The sequence below is a fragment of the Balearica regulorum genome, chromosome 1 (assembly GCF_011004875.1).
Source record: "Balearica regulorum gibbericeps isolate bBalReg1 chromosome 1, bBalReg1.pri, whole genome shotgun sequence".
Classification (NCBI taxonomy): Eukaryota; Metazoa; Chordata; class Aves; order Gruiformes; family Gruidae; genus Balearica; species Balearica regulorum.
In genome coordinates this window covers 160,210,491-160,223,590 of record NC_046184.1, presented here as the reverse complement: position 1 = coordinate 160,223,590, position 13,100 = coordinate 160,210,491, and the positions used below count along the sequence as shown (strand labels likewise).

Genomic DNA, 13,100 nt, shown 5'->3' with positions numbered 1-13,100 from the left:
TGCTAGAACAGACTTTCATAATTCACCACTCTTTTTTTGTAAAGGTTTTTGGTTTTTTTGTTTTAAATAAGGACTGGAGTTAGAATGATCAACTGTTAATTTGATTGATTTCAAGGTATCTTCTCTGTAACAGAAAAAAAATATGCAAAAGACTCTCTTAGCAGCCTGGTAGCCTAGAGAGCAGAACACAAAACTAACCACTGTCAGATTTAGAGGTTAACCTTACCTTTTTAATCCACAAAACTAAGGGACTGAAACCACTTGATTCCAGCCCAATGACCAACTTCCTCCATGTGGCTTCTAGACACAGACACAGTCACAGCAATGCTGACGAGGGCTGCCCAGGTGTCTACACAAGGTTCCCTGGGGGTTTTTTCACATCAAATTTTGGAGAAGGCAGATTTTAACTTTAATTACATCACTCCTTGTTGAAAATGAGATAAAAATCTCATCACATATGGTTATCTCCATACTATCATACAGGGCTGAAGAGATGGGGGAGTATGTTTTCTCATTAGAAAGCTTTCCCATCAAATTTTACAGCATTAGTGGGTTTCTACCCATAAGACACATCCATGTAGTAGACAAGTGAGTGGGTTTGCTAGAGTGCTAACTTCCCATAGCTTATGATATAAAAAATAGACATGTGACCTGTATATCAAAGGAAAAAAAATGTTAAAATGCTAAACAAACATTTCACCTGGCATGGGCAAAATAGTAGACAGAAGATGCTATCTTGTAGGGATACAGTTGAGAGACAATTTATTTTGCTTAACTTGCATGGCAATGGAAAGGCTGGTTAGCCTATACAGGTAAAGCTGGTACAAAACCCCCTTAGCTCCTCAGAGCATGGCAGGGACCCAGCTCCTCACAGGGCTGTCCCAGGAGACCCTCAGCCCCATGGGCTGGAGGGACACCCAGCACCTTGAATCCATGGGAAAAGCTCTCCCTGAATGACCTTAGAGACCAATAGGTGTTACTGCCTATGGGGTACAGAAGAAGAGCACCTTGGACTTGCCTTATAAAGCTCCATTTCTAACTGTTTTCATGGGTGAGGAACTCTATTCTCTGTGTCCATGGAGGTCTGAGTGCCTGCAACTGGAGTAAGAACCAAGGGGCCTGTGCATCTGCAGTGCCAGTAACACACACATTGCTTGAACGTGTACGTCAGTGCGACCACTTGCACATATCAAGTTGTACCAGCTGTAAAATAGGATAGAGTAGTGGGAGCCAGGTATCAAAGCAGCTATAAATCTGGCCTGGCTACTGGAGGGGTTAGGGAGTCCAAGCCAGCTGCTAGAGAAAGTGTAGGGTGTGGATCTAAATACAGGAATTCCCAAAACAATGCACAGACCACTAGCACTCTGTAACATGGTCCACAGAATCCTGTTAGGCAGTAAAATTTATAGTCTTCCCTGCTATAAATTTGATGGGTGTTACAGGTATATTAAGATAGAGAAGGCTGATGCTTGTCCATTAGCTTCAAGTGATGGAACACATAAGCAGCAGAGAGGTAATATCAAGTAATACTTTAACACAAAGTAATGGAAGTGATGTAATAACACAAGTTTTATTGCTGTTGCTTATTCCAAATCTCATTTGCCATTGTCTGTTTACCAGAGTGGGCATTAATATATTTAATTAAAAACATAACAGGAATTAAATGGGTAGTTAACAGACACATAAAGCGTTATATTACAGGGCACGTCCAAGTTACTGCCATGTGGAGCACAGACAGCTCTCGAAGCTGAGCAATGCCAGAGCTTTGATCCCATTATCCCTAAGGAAGTACACGTGACCTGCTGCTTTCAAAAGTAACAGGGAGGGTAGAGGGGTCATGCAGACAATGTGGCTTCAGTTACTAATTTTTTGCAATACTTGTTTCTTTCATGATATAAAATTGAAATGCAGTATAAAAATACATCTTTTCACAGGGTCTAATAGTGCCGAGTGCAACCTCAACAGTTTAATGCAGTAGTATTTAAGCTTGAGGTACATTAAAAGTGCAAATTCTGCTGGAGTTTCTTCAGGATACCATGTTCAAGTCTTTTCCTCTTGCTTCCCAAGAGAGGCTGCATTTTAAATTAAAACAGTTTTTTTTAACCTCTCCCATGGAGCATATTATGCAGAGGTGCTACTGATACTGTGATTCCTCTTACTACAGGGATAGTTAACGGGATACCATAAGTTACAAACACGCCTTGAATACACTTTTTACATCCGAGAGTCCTCTTCAACTTGCTTTTCATAGACATCTTGATCCTTTTTGACTTTTTTCTTTTCTTCCTCGTCAAGTTGGGCTTCAATCTCGTTTGGATCAATATAGGTATAAAAATAAGCCATGACAGCAAAAATGATGCAAACTGCCAACAGCAAAGCAGCAAACAGCACGTACTCTGCCCACTGTAAAAAAAAAAAGTATAAAACTTACCCATCAATGTTTGTTCCTCAAAAGAATTACACCTTTTTACTATTTGCAAGGAATGACGTTAATTCAGAACATGAAACTGAGCGCATTAACAAATACCATATGACTTAAAGAACTAAGTATTAGATGTATATAATACATATTAAAGCAACCCATAATTGAGGCCCTTTCAAGCAGTTCTGTCTTCAATGAAGAGACAAAAGTTCTATGAATGCTGGAAAGTTCTACAATATCCTCTTCCTAGAGGCATGGGAATGGAACAAAAGCCCGAAGACTCAGCCCCTCCTCCTTTTGGTCAGGTAATCTCATTTTTAACCAGGCTGGCAATCATCCAGCTTCCACTTAGGTCAGCAGTAAAGTTTCTACTGACCACAGATCTGGGCAGAGAACAAGAGCAAAACCTTTGGTTTCAAAGTGCTATCTCCACCTGAAAAAACCTCAACAGCTCTGTTCCATGCTCTTTCTCGTTAATTTAGCTGAAACCAGGACTGCCAGACCCATTTCAAAGACAGGCTCTCCCCTCTCCCAGATATTCCTTTTGATTCATTAAGGAGTGCAACGAGCAGTCTGAGAAAGTCTTGTCCAAGTGCTCTTCACCAGAAGAGCCACAGCTCTCATACCCCGAGGAGTGAGGGTTAAAACCAGTGGAGCTAGAAGAAGGGACATGACGAGGCTGAGGTATGCAGGTGAAGGCTCATTAGCAGTGAACAGAATTTCAGTATTTTAATCCCATTAGTCTAGAATTTCAGCCCAGAAGTTCACAGCATTTCCACACCATGAGAAGCAATTTATTACAGAGATGCTAGAAACTGCTGCTTGCAAGGGAAGGAGCCTGACAGAGCAAGAGTTAGGAATGGCAGACAGCAGATAAGGAGTAGAAACCTTTGTCGAAGACGTAATTTGTTAGAGTTGTTTAAAGTTTAGTTTGTACATGTACATGCATACACATGTTGGGGCAGCACTGGGGAAAAAGGCCAATGGAAACTGTAGAAGTAGCTCCAGAAAACAATTTACCACCTTGTTGTTCAACACTAGTATTAATCCAGATAGCTTATAAAGATTCATAACTCCATTACTTATATACTCTAGTGAGATTCAGCCAAGCACTAGTTTTACGACTGACTGGTACACTTGTAGCTAACGCTTAACCTCCTACATTCCAATTACAAATGCAAATCCACCCTAATGCTGATGTTCAAAAGTGGTAGTTGAGGATTATCAGCCATGAGTCCCCCCCATATTAGAGCTGCTTTCTCATAGTGTAATATAAAAGCATGCAACTTCTTTTGCACTTACCTGCTGGCTGAGTTTGGATGCTCCAGCCACGATAAGGACAATTATATTACCGACAGCCACCGTCAGCAACCATCCTGCCTGCAGCACTGCCTTCATATTAGATGGGGCCTAGAGAAGTAAAGGCACTTAAGTTTTAGTCAAATACTGCTATGATTTGTTTTCTGATGTTTACTGCATTCTTTACATTATAACACTGGTTCTCTGCAGGGAGGAGGATTTCTTGAGGTTTTTTGTTGTTGGGTTTCTTTAATTAAAAATTGCTGGAGAACTAAACAGGCCTGGGGAAGGCCTTGAAGAGCAAGAGATTAGTAGTACTGACTATAAAACACCTTTTGCTTTGTATACGCTGAGTAATTAACAGGCACATTTTACTTCCGATTCAGTCGCACACGGTACACGTTAAATGAAGAAATTGAGCGCATCATAGTCTAGCAAGCCACATCTTACAATGTTCCCATCACTGCAGTTTATAGTCTCAGAATTAAGGGAAGAAATACACACAGCTAATAAACTGAAGTTGGAAGACAAATTAATTAAGAGTGTCTAATTAAACTGCTCCTAAAGACCGTATGGAGGAAATTGGTGCAGAGATAAAGTGTCAGTACAAGTTCATTTGAGGGCTCTCCAGTTTGATTTTCTAGCAGCAGTACAGTTTTCACTTATTTTCAATGGAAAGTCACATGTGAGAAGGAGATTTGAGGGCTGGTGGTCAAGTCTTCAAACAATGTAATTCAGCATAGCTTTATGGAAAGCACTGAAGGGTAGTGAAACAAGGCCAACTCGCGCCAGCCTATAGTCCTGCTAGGGAGCTCTGGAGGACTTCATTGTTCAAACAAAGCAGCAATATGGAACCAGCACTTAAAAACAGTAAGTCACAGAAGATCTTCATTTGTACCAGGGTAAGGACTCCACTCAGGACTCTAACACAATGATAGCTCTGAAGAGCAAAACCTACCTGTGAGTATGAAAACTCCAGCCCAGTGACAGAGAAAACTACTTCTGCACATGTAAGAATAAAATACTGAGGGATCTGCCAAGCCATATGGACTGTATTGGGCGGGATATCTTCAGAATACAATACATCAAGAACGTCTCCAGAACACTGGAAATTAAAACAGCACATTAGTAATAGTGATAGAGTCTGTACACTAAAGGCACTCTAAACAGTTCTATATCATCTCTATAATCATATATACACAAAGTTCTGGGTAAATAAGAAATAGCATATACAAAACGCTGCATATCTAGTTATGAAGTAATAGTTATTTTACAACAGACTTCATGCAAATCCTTTGTGTCTTATAAGCCTAAAGATTTAAGGCCATTAGTGACGAACATGAGTTCTTGCATCGTATCATTATCATACCCATCATTATTTTTATAGTTAATGATGTTTTTATGTTCTGTTTAACATACCAGAATTCTATCATATGTACAATTAATGACAAGAGGGATAATTCTACAAGTGTTTTTTTAATTAAAGAAAATATTGAGATGAAACATGATTCTGTATTGTCCATTGAACAGCACTGGCAACTCACCCCGTTAATTACAATCGTATTGGCACTGCCAAATCCAAATGCCTTTGAAGTAATTGAACAGGGGACTGAATTTTTAAAAGCCATAATCTCATCTTTTCTGAAAAAGAAAAAAACACAGTTCAGACCATAGGTATAGACAATTGTGTGTATTCTATAAAATAAGAGTTTATGTCCTTTCTGGAAGGACAGGCATGTCTTTAAGTGGTTAGATTAAAGGAAAATGCTTACCTTCCTCCTGGAAAGAGGCTATAATTACTGGCAGAAAGAGGCTTCAGTATTCCAAAATAAGTGCCACCCATAGTGACATTGATATCATCAGGCAAATTGTTTATGAACCTTTAAAATGCAAGAGTGATGAAATACTAAACAAAATATGCATAAGTCAAAGAATACATGTTTTACTTTTAATTAGGTACTGGCAGCACAACAAGTCTTCCCCTTTCATTTTTGTCAGTTAACATTTCCAAAAGAACTCCAAATCTCTTAAAATGTGGCTAATGCAAAAAGCAAGATAGACCCACGTCAGCCCTCTGCCTGCTGAGGAGAATGTCAAAAGCAAGCCTCTACTACAACCAGTAACAAATGCATCTGCAAATAGAAGATGTAGAAGAAAAGCAGAGAAGTAGTAGTATGTCTTACCCAAGCCTAGACGTGCAATTTGTGCTGGTTGTCTACAAAAAAGTCTAGACAGAGCAAAACATACACTTCCAATTTTTGCTGTTATACCCAAAGTAGATATGCAAGATAGGTTAAATGAATCATGCTCCAAAAGTTCCTACATCCCCTAAACATTGAGTGAAGTGTCCAGCAAGCAGAGAGTTCCTGCAGTATAGAAAACTCCATTAAGCAAGAAGAAGAGTCCACCCAAGAGGCAGATTGAAGAGACAGTCTCACTACTGCCAGAATTTGGGAGCAAAACAAACTCTACCTGATGAGATTATTCCCTTCTTCTGGTTTTGATGTGACCTCATCAGACAGCTGGTGGAAGAGACCGTTATCAAGATACTTCATTGGCATCAGTGAACAGCCTAGATGTGCACTATTACATAGCAGTGAGAACTGACAGAGGCTTCAGGGCAAGACTCCAGACCTTCTCTGTTAGGATCCTACTAGGATACACGCCTACTAGAAAATGCTGGATTCAGGTACATCACACATTTAATCACTGATGAAAGGGTAACTGCCAAATTAAATACTAAGCTGGTAATTTTTTTAATTTTTTTTTTTAAACAACATCCTGCCCTGCTCTCTATAGCTCCTCTGTCTCACTTGTACAGCAGAGAGGGGAGAGAGAGAAAACAAGATAAAGGGAAAAGCTACCCAGATCTTGTCCTCTCAGCTTCACCCACTCCACATCATAGATAGCTGCTAAGACAGGAATGTATAGCTTGGGAATTAAGCAGGCTTACCAATTCAGCAGCAACGTCCACCATGTTATTTTTAATTCCAAGAGTGTAACGGCTTTTCTCTGACAACGTGACAGGTTTCGTTATAGGTATATTTCCATAAGTTATGGTTAATGATCGCAACTGAGAAGTCTCAAATGTCATGTAGTCCGTCTACAAAGACAAACAGATTGCTATGAACTTCCATGCACTGCATACATGTCTACACCTTTGAGGAAATGTTATGGACTCCAGGGGGTCAGAAGCTTACACGTGTGTTACTTCTGAAGTGCCAGAGACCATAAGTATCTCCTAATTTTCATTTTTATTAGGTTTTCCACATCAAGTACTAAATTTGATCATTATTTTTTATTAATTTCTTTTGTTAACAGAAGCTTTAAAGTAACATGAGCTTCCCACAAGCATTATGGAATAGCTGTTATATTTTCCTGTGTATTTCTTGCTCCAGATAAATCAGGCTTACCACCACCACCAAGTAAAATGCTGTTTAGTTACAGAGGCAGCACTAGCATAAGTTAAGATGCAGCATTTTCCAAATAGCAACACCTCCTAAGAGACGCAAATGCAAGCTGCATCTTTATGGTTTCAGCAGGAGTGACTATTACCAGGACATGTTTTAAATATTCTAAATACATTTCATCAGCATAAAATACTTAAAATGTTAATAAACACATTATTACTAAAGTAACCCTTTTGTTTTATAGGATTATAAAAAGCATTTTATAATCCAAAACATCTGGATCATAAGGTGTCTGTAGTAAGGAGCTGAGCATTTTACACCCTTCATTTTCAGGTGTGCGCCATGGTTGTATCAATTCCACATCAGCATACAATCTGGGTGCCCTTATCTTCTCCTCACAACTCAGTTTCCATGTGAGGCAAATTTGGAGGAGGACAGAGTAAGGGTTTCTCTTCTTACAGGGGAAAAAGGACTGCAGGCTACCAGAGAACACACTTCCTAACATTAATTTTTAAAAATGTCCATCAGCTCCACCACATTTTCCTGTCAATAGGGCTGTCAAGGTTATGCTGTAATAGAACCTGATAGGGTTCTTTAACAGCAAAATCTGAAGCTTGATATACATGATGTAGCCACAGAAAAAGTAAGTGAATACTCACAGTACCAAGCAGTGACTTAGAGCTGAATGGACTTTTATTGAAGGAAGGGATGTTCTTGCTGTTAAGAAATGGCACCTTGTCCTGGTTTTGGCTGGAATAGAGTTAATTTTCTTCCTAGCAGCTGGTATAGTGCTGTGTTTTGGATTTAGGATGAGAACAATGTTGATAACACGCTAATATTTTAGTTGTTGCCAAGCTGTCAAGAACTTTTCAGCTTCTCGCACTGCCCTGCCAACGAGAAGGTGGGGGATGCCCAAGAAGCTGGGAGGGGACACAGCCAGGACAGCTGACCCAGACTGGTCAAAGGGATAGTCCATACCATATGACATCATGCTCAGTATATAACTGGGGGAATTGCCTGGGAGGCAGTTTGGCTCAAGAACTAGCTGAGTATCGGCTTCAGGTGGTGAGCAATTGTGCTGTGCATCATTTGTTTTGTATATTCTTTTATCATTACTATTCTCTTCCTTGTCTGTCCTATTAAACTGTATTTACCTCAACCCACAAGTTTTACCTTTGGTGGTTGGAGGGGTTTTTTTATTGTTGTTGTTGTTTTGGGTTTTTTGAGGGGCATGGAGGGGATTCTTTTTGATTCTCTTGCCCATCCCACTGAAGGGGAGAGTGAGGGAACAGCTGTGTAGTGGTTTTAGCTGCCTGCCAGGTTCAACCATGACACACCTTTTTAGCAAGAGTGAAATTTTCAATTAGTTCAAAAATCACTAAGTTTCTTAAAGTTTCTTGAAAAAAAACACTCTTACCAAAACAAACTAGTACTGCTTAGAATATTGAAATGGTTACTATTTCTTCATTCACTGTGTTTTCAGTAACAATTCATTCCACAATACAAAAAAATCTTTACAATTATTAGAGAAAAAAAGCTAGAAAAGAATCACATTTGAACCATTAGTTAAGAACCACTTTGACTTGCTCCATTAGATTATCTTTTTTTTTTTTTAAATTTGCTATTCCCCATCTCCCCTTACTTACCCATTCCATAGACATTACATTCACACTGTTAAGTTGAGATTCAAACCCAACTGTTGCATTATTAGTACCTAGATTTATAATTTTTATTTGGGATTGCCCAGCTGCAGGGAAAACTGGAAGAGTTTTCTGTAGGACAGAAAAAAGAAAAATCAGTGCCCTATCCTAAGTCACATGGAAAAAGTACTGTAATTACTGTGGTCTTGATTATTTCAATATGAAGATTAGCATTTGCCTGATGATCTGTGACTGTCAGAGGGCTGCAACTTTAATAATGGCTTTTGCCACTAGGCTCACAAGCTGTCTTACTGCCACCTCAGGAAAGTGTCTCATCCACAACAACTCCTCCATGGCCAGACGTGGTTCCTCTTTGATCACGTCCTGCAGCATGCTGCCATTACCAAGGCCATTCTGCAGTTGAAGGAATGGGCTTTTCCCACATCCTATCGCTGCCTGAGTTCCTTTGTACCATATTCTGACTCATTCTCCCCCTGGTGCTGCTGAACTGGACAGAAGCATGTATGGGCACTGCCTGGTGTGACAGCCCAGAGAAATGGAACTTAGAGACTCTACTTCTTGCTCTTGCAGAGCATCAAGAGTTGTGTCTATTTCAGTTCTGCCTCAACCTTTCCTCCCTTCCTATACTTTTATCCGCTTCAATCTCTTCAGGTACATCACACAACAACAACAAGTCTATCTTCACCTTTCTGCAGAAAGTTCTTGTGCAACAGTCCAGGAAGTTACCGGCTTTAATGAAGCTTCTGCCCAATGCCAGCGTGCACGTGTGTGCACAGCTCTGGCCTTCTGAACAGGGTATTCAGGAAGACAGCCTGGATGTGTCCCTACCAGCTTAAGGCTGGACTCTTCTTCTGACTTCAAGAGACAAAGTTGAATATAAAGCTTGTTTTGCTGTTGGACCCAGGCAATAAGAAGAGAATTCCTCATTCCTAACTAAAGCTGTTTAAGAGTTGAGTATCTTGCCTTGATAGTGCATGAAGACAGGCAGGCACCTCCAGATAGCTATTCAGATCTTGGGGTGCAATGGATCACCTCCCAGAGGTGCTGCTGATGCCCCAGCTACAGGGGAAACCTTCATCCAGTTCAGGCATGACACCTCCCTTTGGGGCAAGGAAAGTTAGGTGTGATGAATCCTGCCTTAAACAGGTATCATCTTTGCCCATGCTGTGATGATGCTTCCCAGACTGTCACACTTCACTTCCAGTCGGAATATCAGAAGAGATCAGAGGTACAAAGCAGCCCCTTTTTAGGCCAAACAAGTCTCTGGTTTTCAGCTTTTAGTCTCAGTTTAAAGACCTGAGGTTGCCTTTAATGCATGATTTATGTTAGTGGCAGATGAGACGTTTTGCAGGAGGGTGTTCATAGCTAGTTAATTTTATTGTGCTAATCACACAACTGCATTAATATTTTTCCTCCCTCTGCTTCTGTGCTCATATACTTCCTTCCAAATTTAAGAGTCTTGGCTCATTTTCCCCTTAAGCACACTTTATTCTGTATTAACAACTAAATGTTAATAGTAAATACTTGCATGTGGCTGAACTTACATCTATCTGCACTTGCACAAGGGCAGCAGCAACAAAAGCCAAAGATGCAAGGAACATACCGACAGTGATCTTCCTCAGGGGCCTAGTCAAACAACAACACACATATGTGAGTTTTAAGACAAGTTCAAAGTTTCAGCTGTTAGTGGTTTTCTTTTCCATGGTGGGGAAACTCAAATAACCACAACTGCCACACAATCACCATTTGAACAGCCGATGTTACAGAAAGTGTTCTGCTAAGCTGGTTACCTCTCAACTCATGGTTATGCTGTCGGGAAATAGATCTTTCCTGCAGCATCTTAGTAACACGTTACTCTGCATCTCCTGGGCTCAAACATTGACTGAACATAATTATTAGGTTTCTAGAAAAGTCTGCTCTGCAGGAAGAGGAAACCTAATATAGTACAGTTGTTAGCTTTAAAACAACAAAAAGACAACAAGTTATGCTTTTTAAAAAGGGGTAACAACTAGTGTCTATATTGCTATGTTTAAATCAACAATAAATATTGAGAAAAAAAAGTCAGGGAAATATGTTGAATTAGGAGACATCTACTGACATTCAGGTAAGCTGTAAGGGTACATTTAAGGTAGATATTTATTGCCTCATTTGTCAGATGTAGAGTGTCTACAAATGAATGTTTCCAGCACAGCACATGCCCCCAGATGTCCGTAAGTAGATGGAAAAGCAGCATTGCATTGTAGCCCTATAAAAATTGTTTTAAGAATTGTATTCTCTTCTGCCTCTCCAACTTGCAAGTGCTAGTCACTTCATGACCAACATTAAAAATAATGTGTAATAGCCCTCTGAAGCTACACCTACAAGTATCCAGTGAGCCAGACTCCTCACTGGAACTGAAGAGGAAACATATCTTGTCTCAGGTGGTTTTAAGCCCAAAACATGACACATGCTAAGGATGTACGTTGTAGTTCTACTACTTATACTTGGGGAAAAGAGGGGGTAAACATTGGGGAAGTGGAAACCAGTAAACAGCATCCCTCCTTTCCTTAACTGGAAAATACTGTTACTTTACTGTTAGATTCTCTTCCTCTAGTCTGTGGTGCCTGTACATACCTCTTGCAGTATTCTATGGTTTTAATGTTCATTTCTTTAAAATATTAACTCTATCTTAAATATATTACTATTTTCTCCTTAGCTGAATGCTTGCTCTTGTTATATTAGGTTTAAAGAAACCACTAAAGTGAGCCTCTGTTGAAGTCAGGTAAGTACATCAACTTACGTAAAATTGATCTTGCATTTCTTGATTAAAGGATAAATCACAGCATCTACAACTGGGACCATTATAATAATCAGGATTGGATTCACAGTCTGTTGAAGATGAACATAAGAGAAAAAAATAAGTATTTTTTAAAGTCCTTTTTAATGAAGGGTAATACATATATATATAAATAATCTTTGGGAAGTACTTAGAATTGGCAGACAGAAGATTACTGTACCTGCATTTGGTCTGGCTGAATCTGAATAGCTCCCTAGTGAAGAAAAAATAAGTTTTAATATTATGACAAGTAAAATTTATCTGAAAAGTAAATGTTAAAACATTAATTAAGGAAAAAAGTAACCTACAAAATTCCCATCCATTGTCGTGGCTTGCAGTGTCCATCTTGACCCCTTAACAAAAGAAGAGAAAGTTAAATACCACAGTAAATCAATCTTCCAAAGTTCCTCTTGCATTGTTTTCAGAAGTGTTGGGAAAGGCATGCAATACAATAAAAAAAATAAAGCTAGCTTGCTATGGGAGTATTCTTAGTCTGCAATGTAAACATTTGAACAAAGTGATCCCTGTGACTCATTCCTTTCTTTACTAGTTTTCTGAAAAAAAGTGTGGAAAAAAAGTGTGGAAAAAAAGTGTGGAAAAAAAGTGTGGAAAAAAAGTGTGGAAAAAAAGTGTGGAAAAAAAGTGTGGAAAAAAAGTGTGGAAAAAAAGTGTGGAAAAAAAGTGTGGAAAAAAAGTGTGGAAAAAAAGTGTGGAAAAAAAGTGTGGAAAAAAAGTGTGGAAAAAAAGTGTGGAAAAAAAGTGTGGAAAAAAAGTGTGGAAAAAAAGTGTGGAAAAAAAGTGTGGAAAAAAAGTGTGGAAAAAAAGTGTGGAAAAAAAGTGTGGAAAAAAAGTGTGGAAAAAAAGTGTGGAAAAAAAGTGTGGAAAAAAAGTGTGGAAAAAAAGTGTGGAAAAAAAGTGTGGAAAAAAAGAGTGGAAAATTTAGATGCAGAGATTATCTTTCTTACTCACGTAATGACTATTTAGTTCTGAATTTCATTTGTAACACTGATGGTTACAGCTCACTGGTACTAGACTAAAGCAGCACGATCTAGGCAATCTGGACCAAACTTCCTACAAGCTGCCTTGGATAAAGCTTTCAGCCCCTGGTTCTCAGACAACCTCCTAATTTACACTCAACTACGAAAGCCTGCTTCCATCCACCAAGTGAAGGAGAATTATAGGCTTATGCTTCTGCTTGAAGGTGTGAGGTATTTATAACAAGTTTGAGTGATTAAACAAACTGGCATCCAGGTCGTTTCAGGCCTGGTTCTCCAGAGCATTTACACTAGGACCTTACATTTAATCTCACAAGAGTGGAAGAAGTGTTAGAACTAAGAAAGCTTTCATAGAACGGTTTGAGTTGGAAGGGACCTCAAAGCCCATCTAGTTCCAACCCCCCCTGCCATGGGCAGGGACACCCTCCACTAGACCACGTTGCCCAAAGCCCCATCCAACCTGGCCTTGAACACTTCCAGGGAGGGGGCATCCACAAC

General features: G+C 39.5%; 1 protein-coding gene across 1 annotated transcript in view; it reads right to left on the bottom strand.

The window, feature by feature from the left end:
- Positions 1-1,553: 1,553 nt before the first annotated feature.
- The window catches only part of SLC15A1 (solute carrier family 15 member 1), a 28,144-nt gene continuing 16,597 nt past the window's right edge, over positions 1,554-13,100 (bottom strand). The window contains exons 12-23 of the mRNA XM_075741038.1: positions 11,916-11,960; positions 11,789-11,821; positions 11,572-11,660; positions 10,337-10,418; positions 8,778-8,903; positions 6,675-6,824; positions 6,194-6,243; positions 5,494-5,601; positions 5,266-5,362; positions 4,680-4,826; positions 3,725-3,832; positions 1,554-2,403 (exon numbers count right to left, since the gene is read on the bottom strand). Of these exons, the coding sequence (XP_075597153.1) occupies positions 2,215-2,403; positions 3,725-3,832; positions 4,680-4,826; positions 5,266-5,362; positions 5,494-5,601; positions 6,194-6,243; positions 6,675-6,824; positions 8,778-8,903; positions 10,337-10,418; positions 11,572-11,660; positions 11,789-11,821; positions 11,916-11,960 (1,224 nt within the window). The 3' untranslated portion in view covers positions 1,554-2,214. The remainder of the gene's footprint in view (positions 2,404-3,724; positions 3,833-4,679; positions 4,827-5,265; positions 5,363-5,493; positions 5,602-6,193; positions 6,244-6,674; positions 6,825-8,777; positions 8,904-10,336; positions 10,419-11,571; positions 11,661-11,788; positions 11,822-11,915; positions 11,961-13,100) is intronic.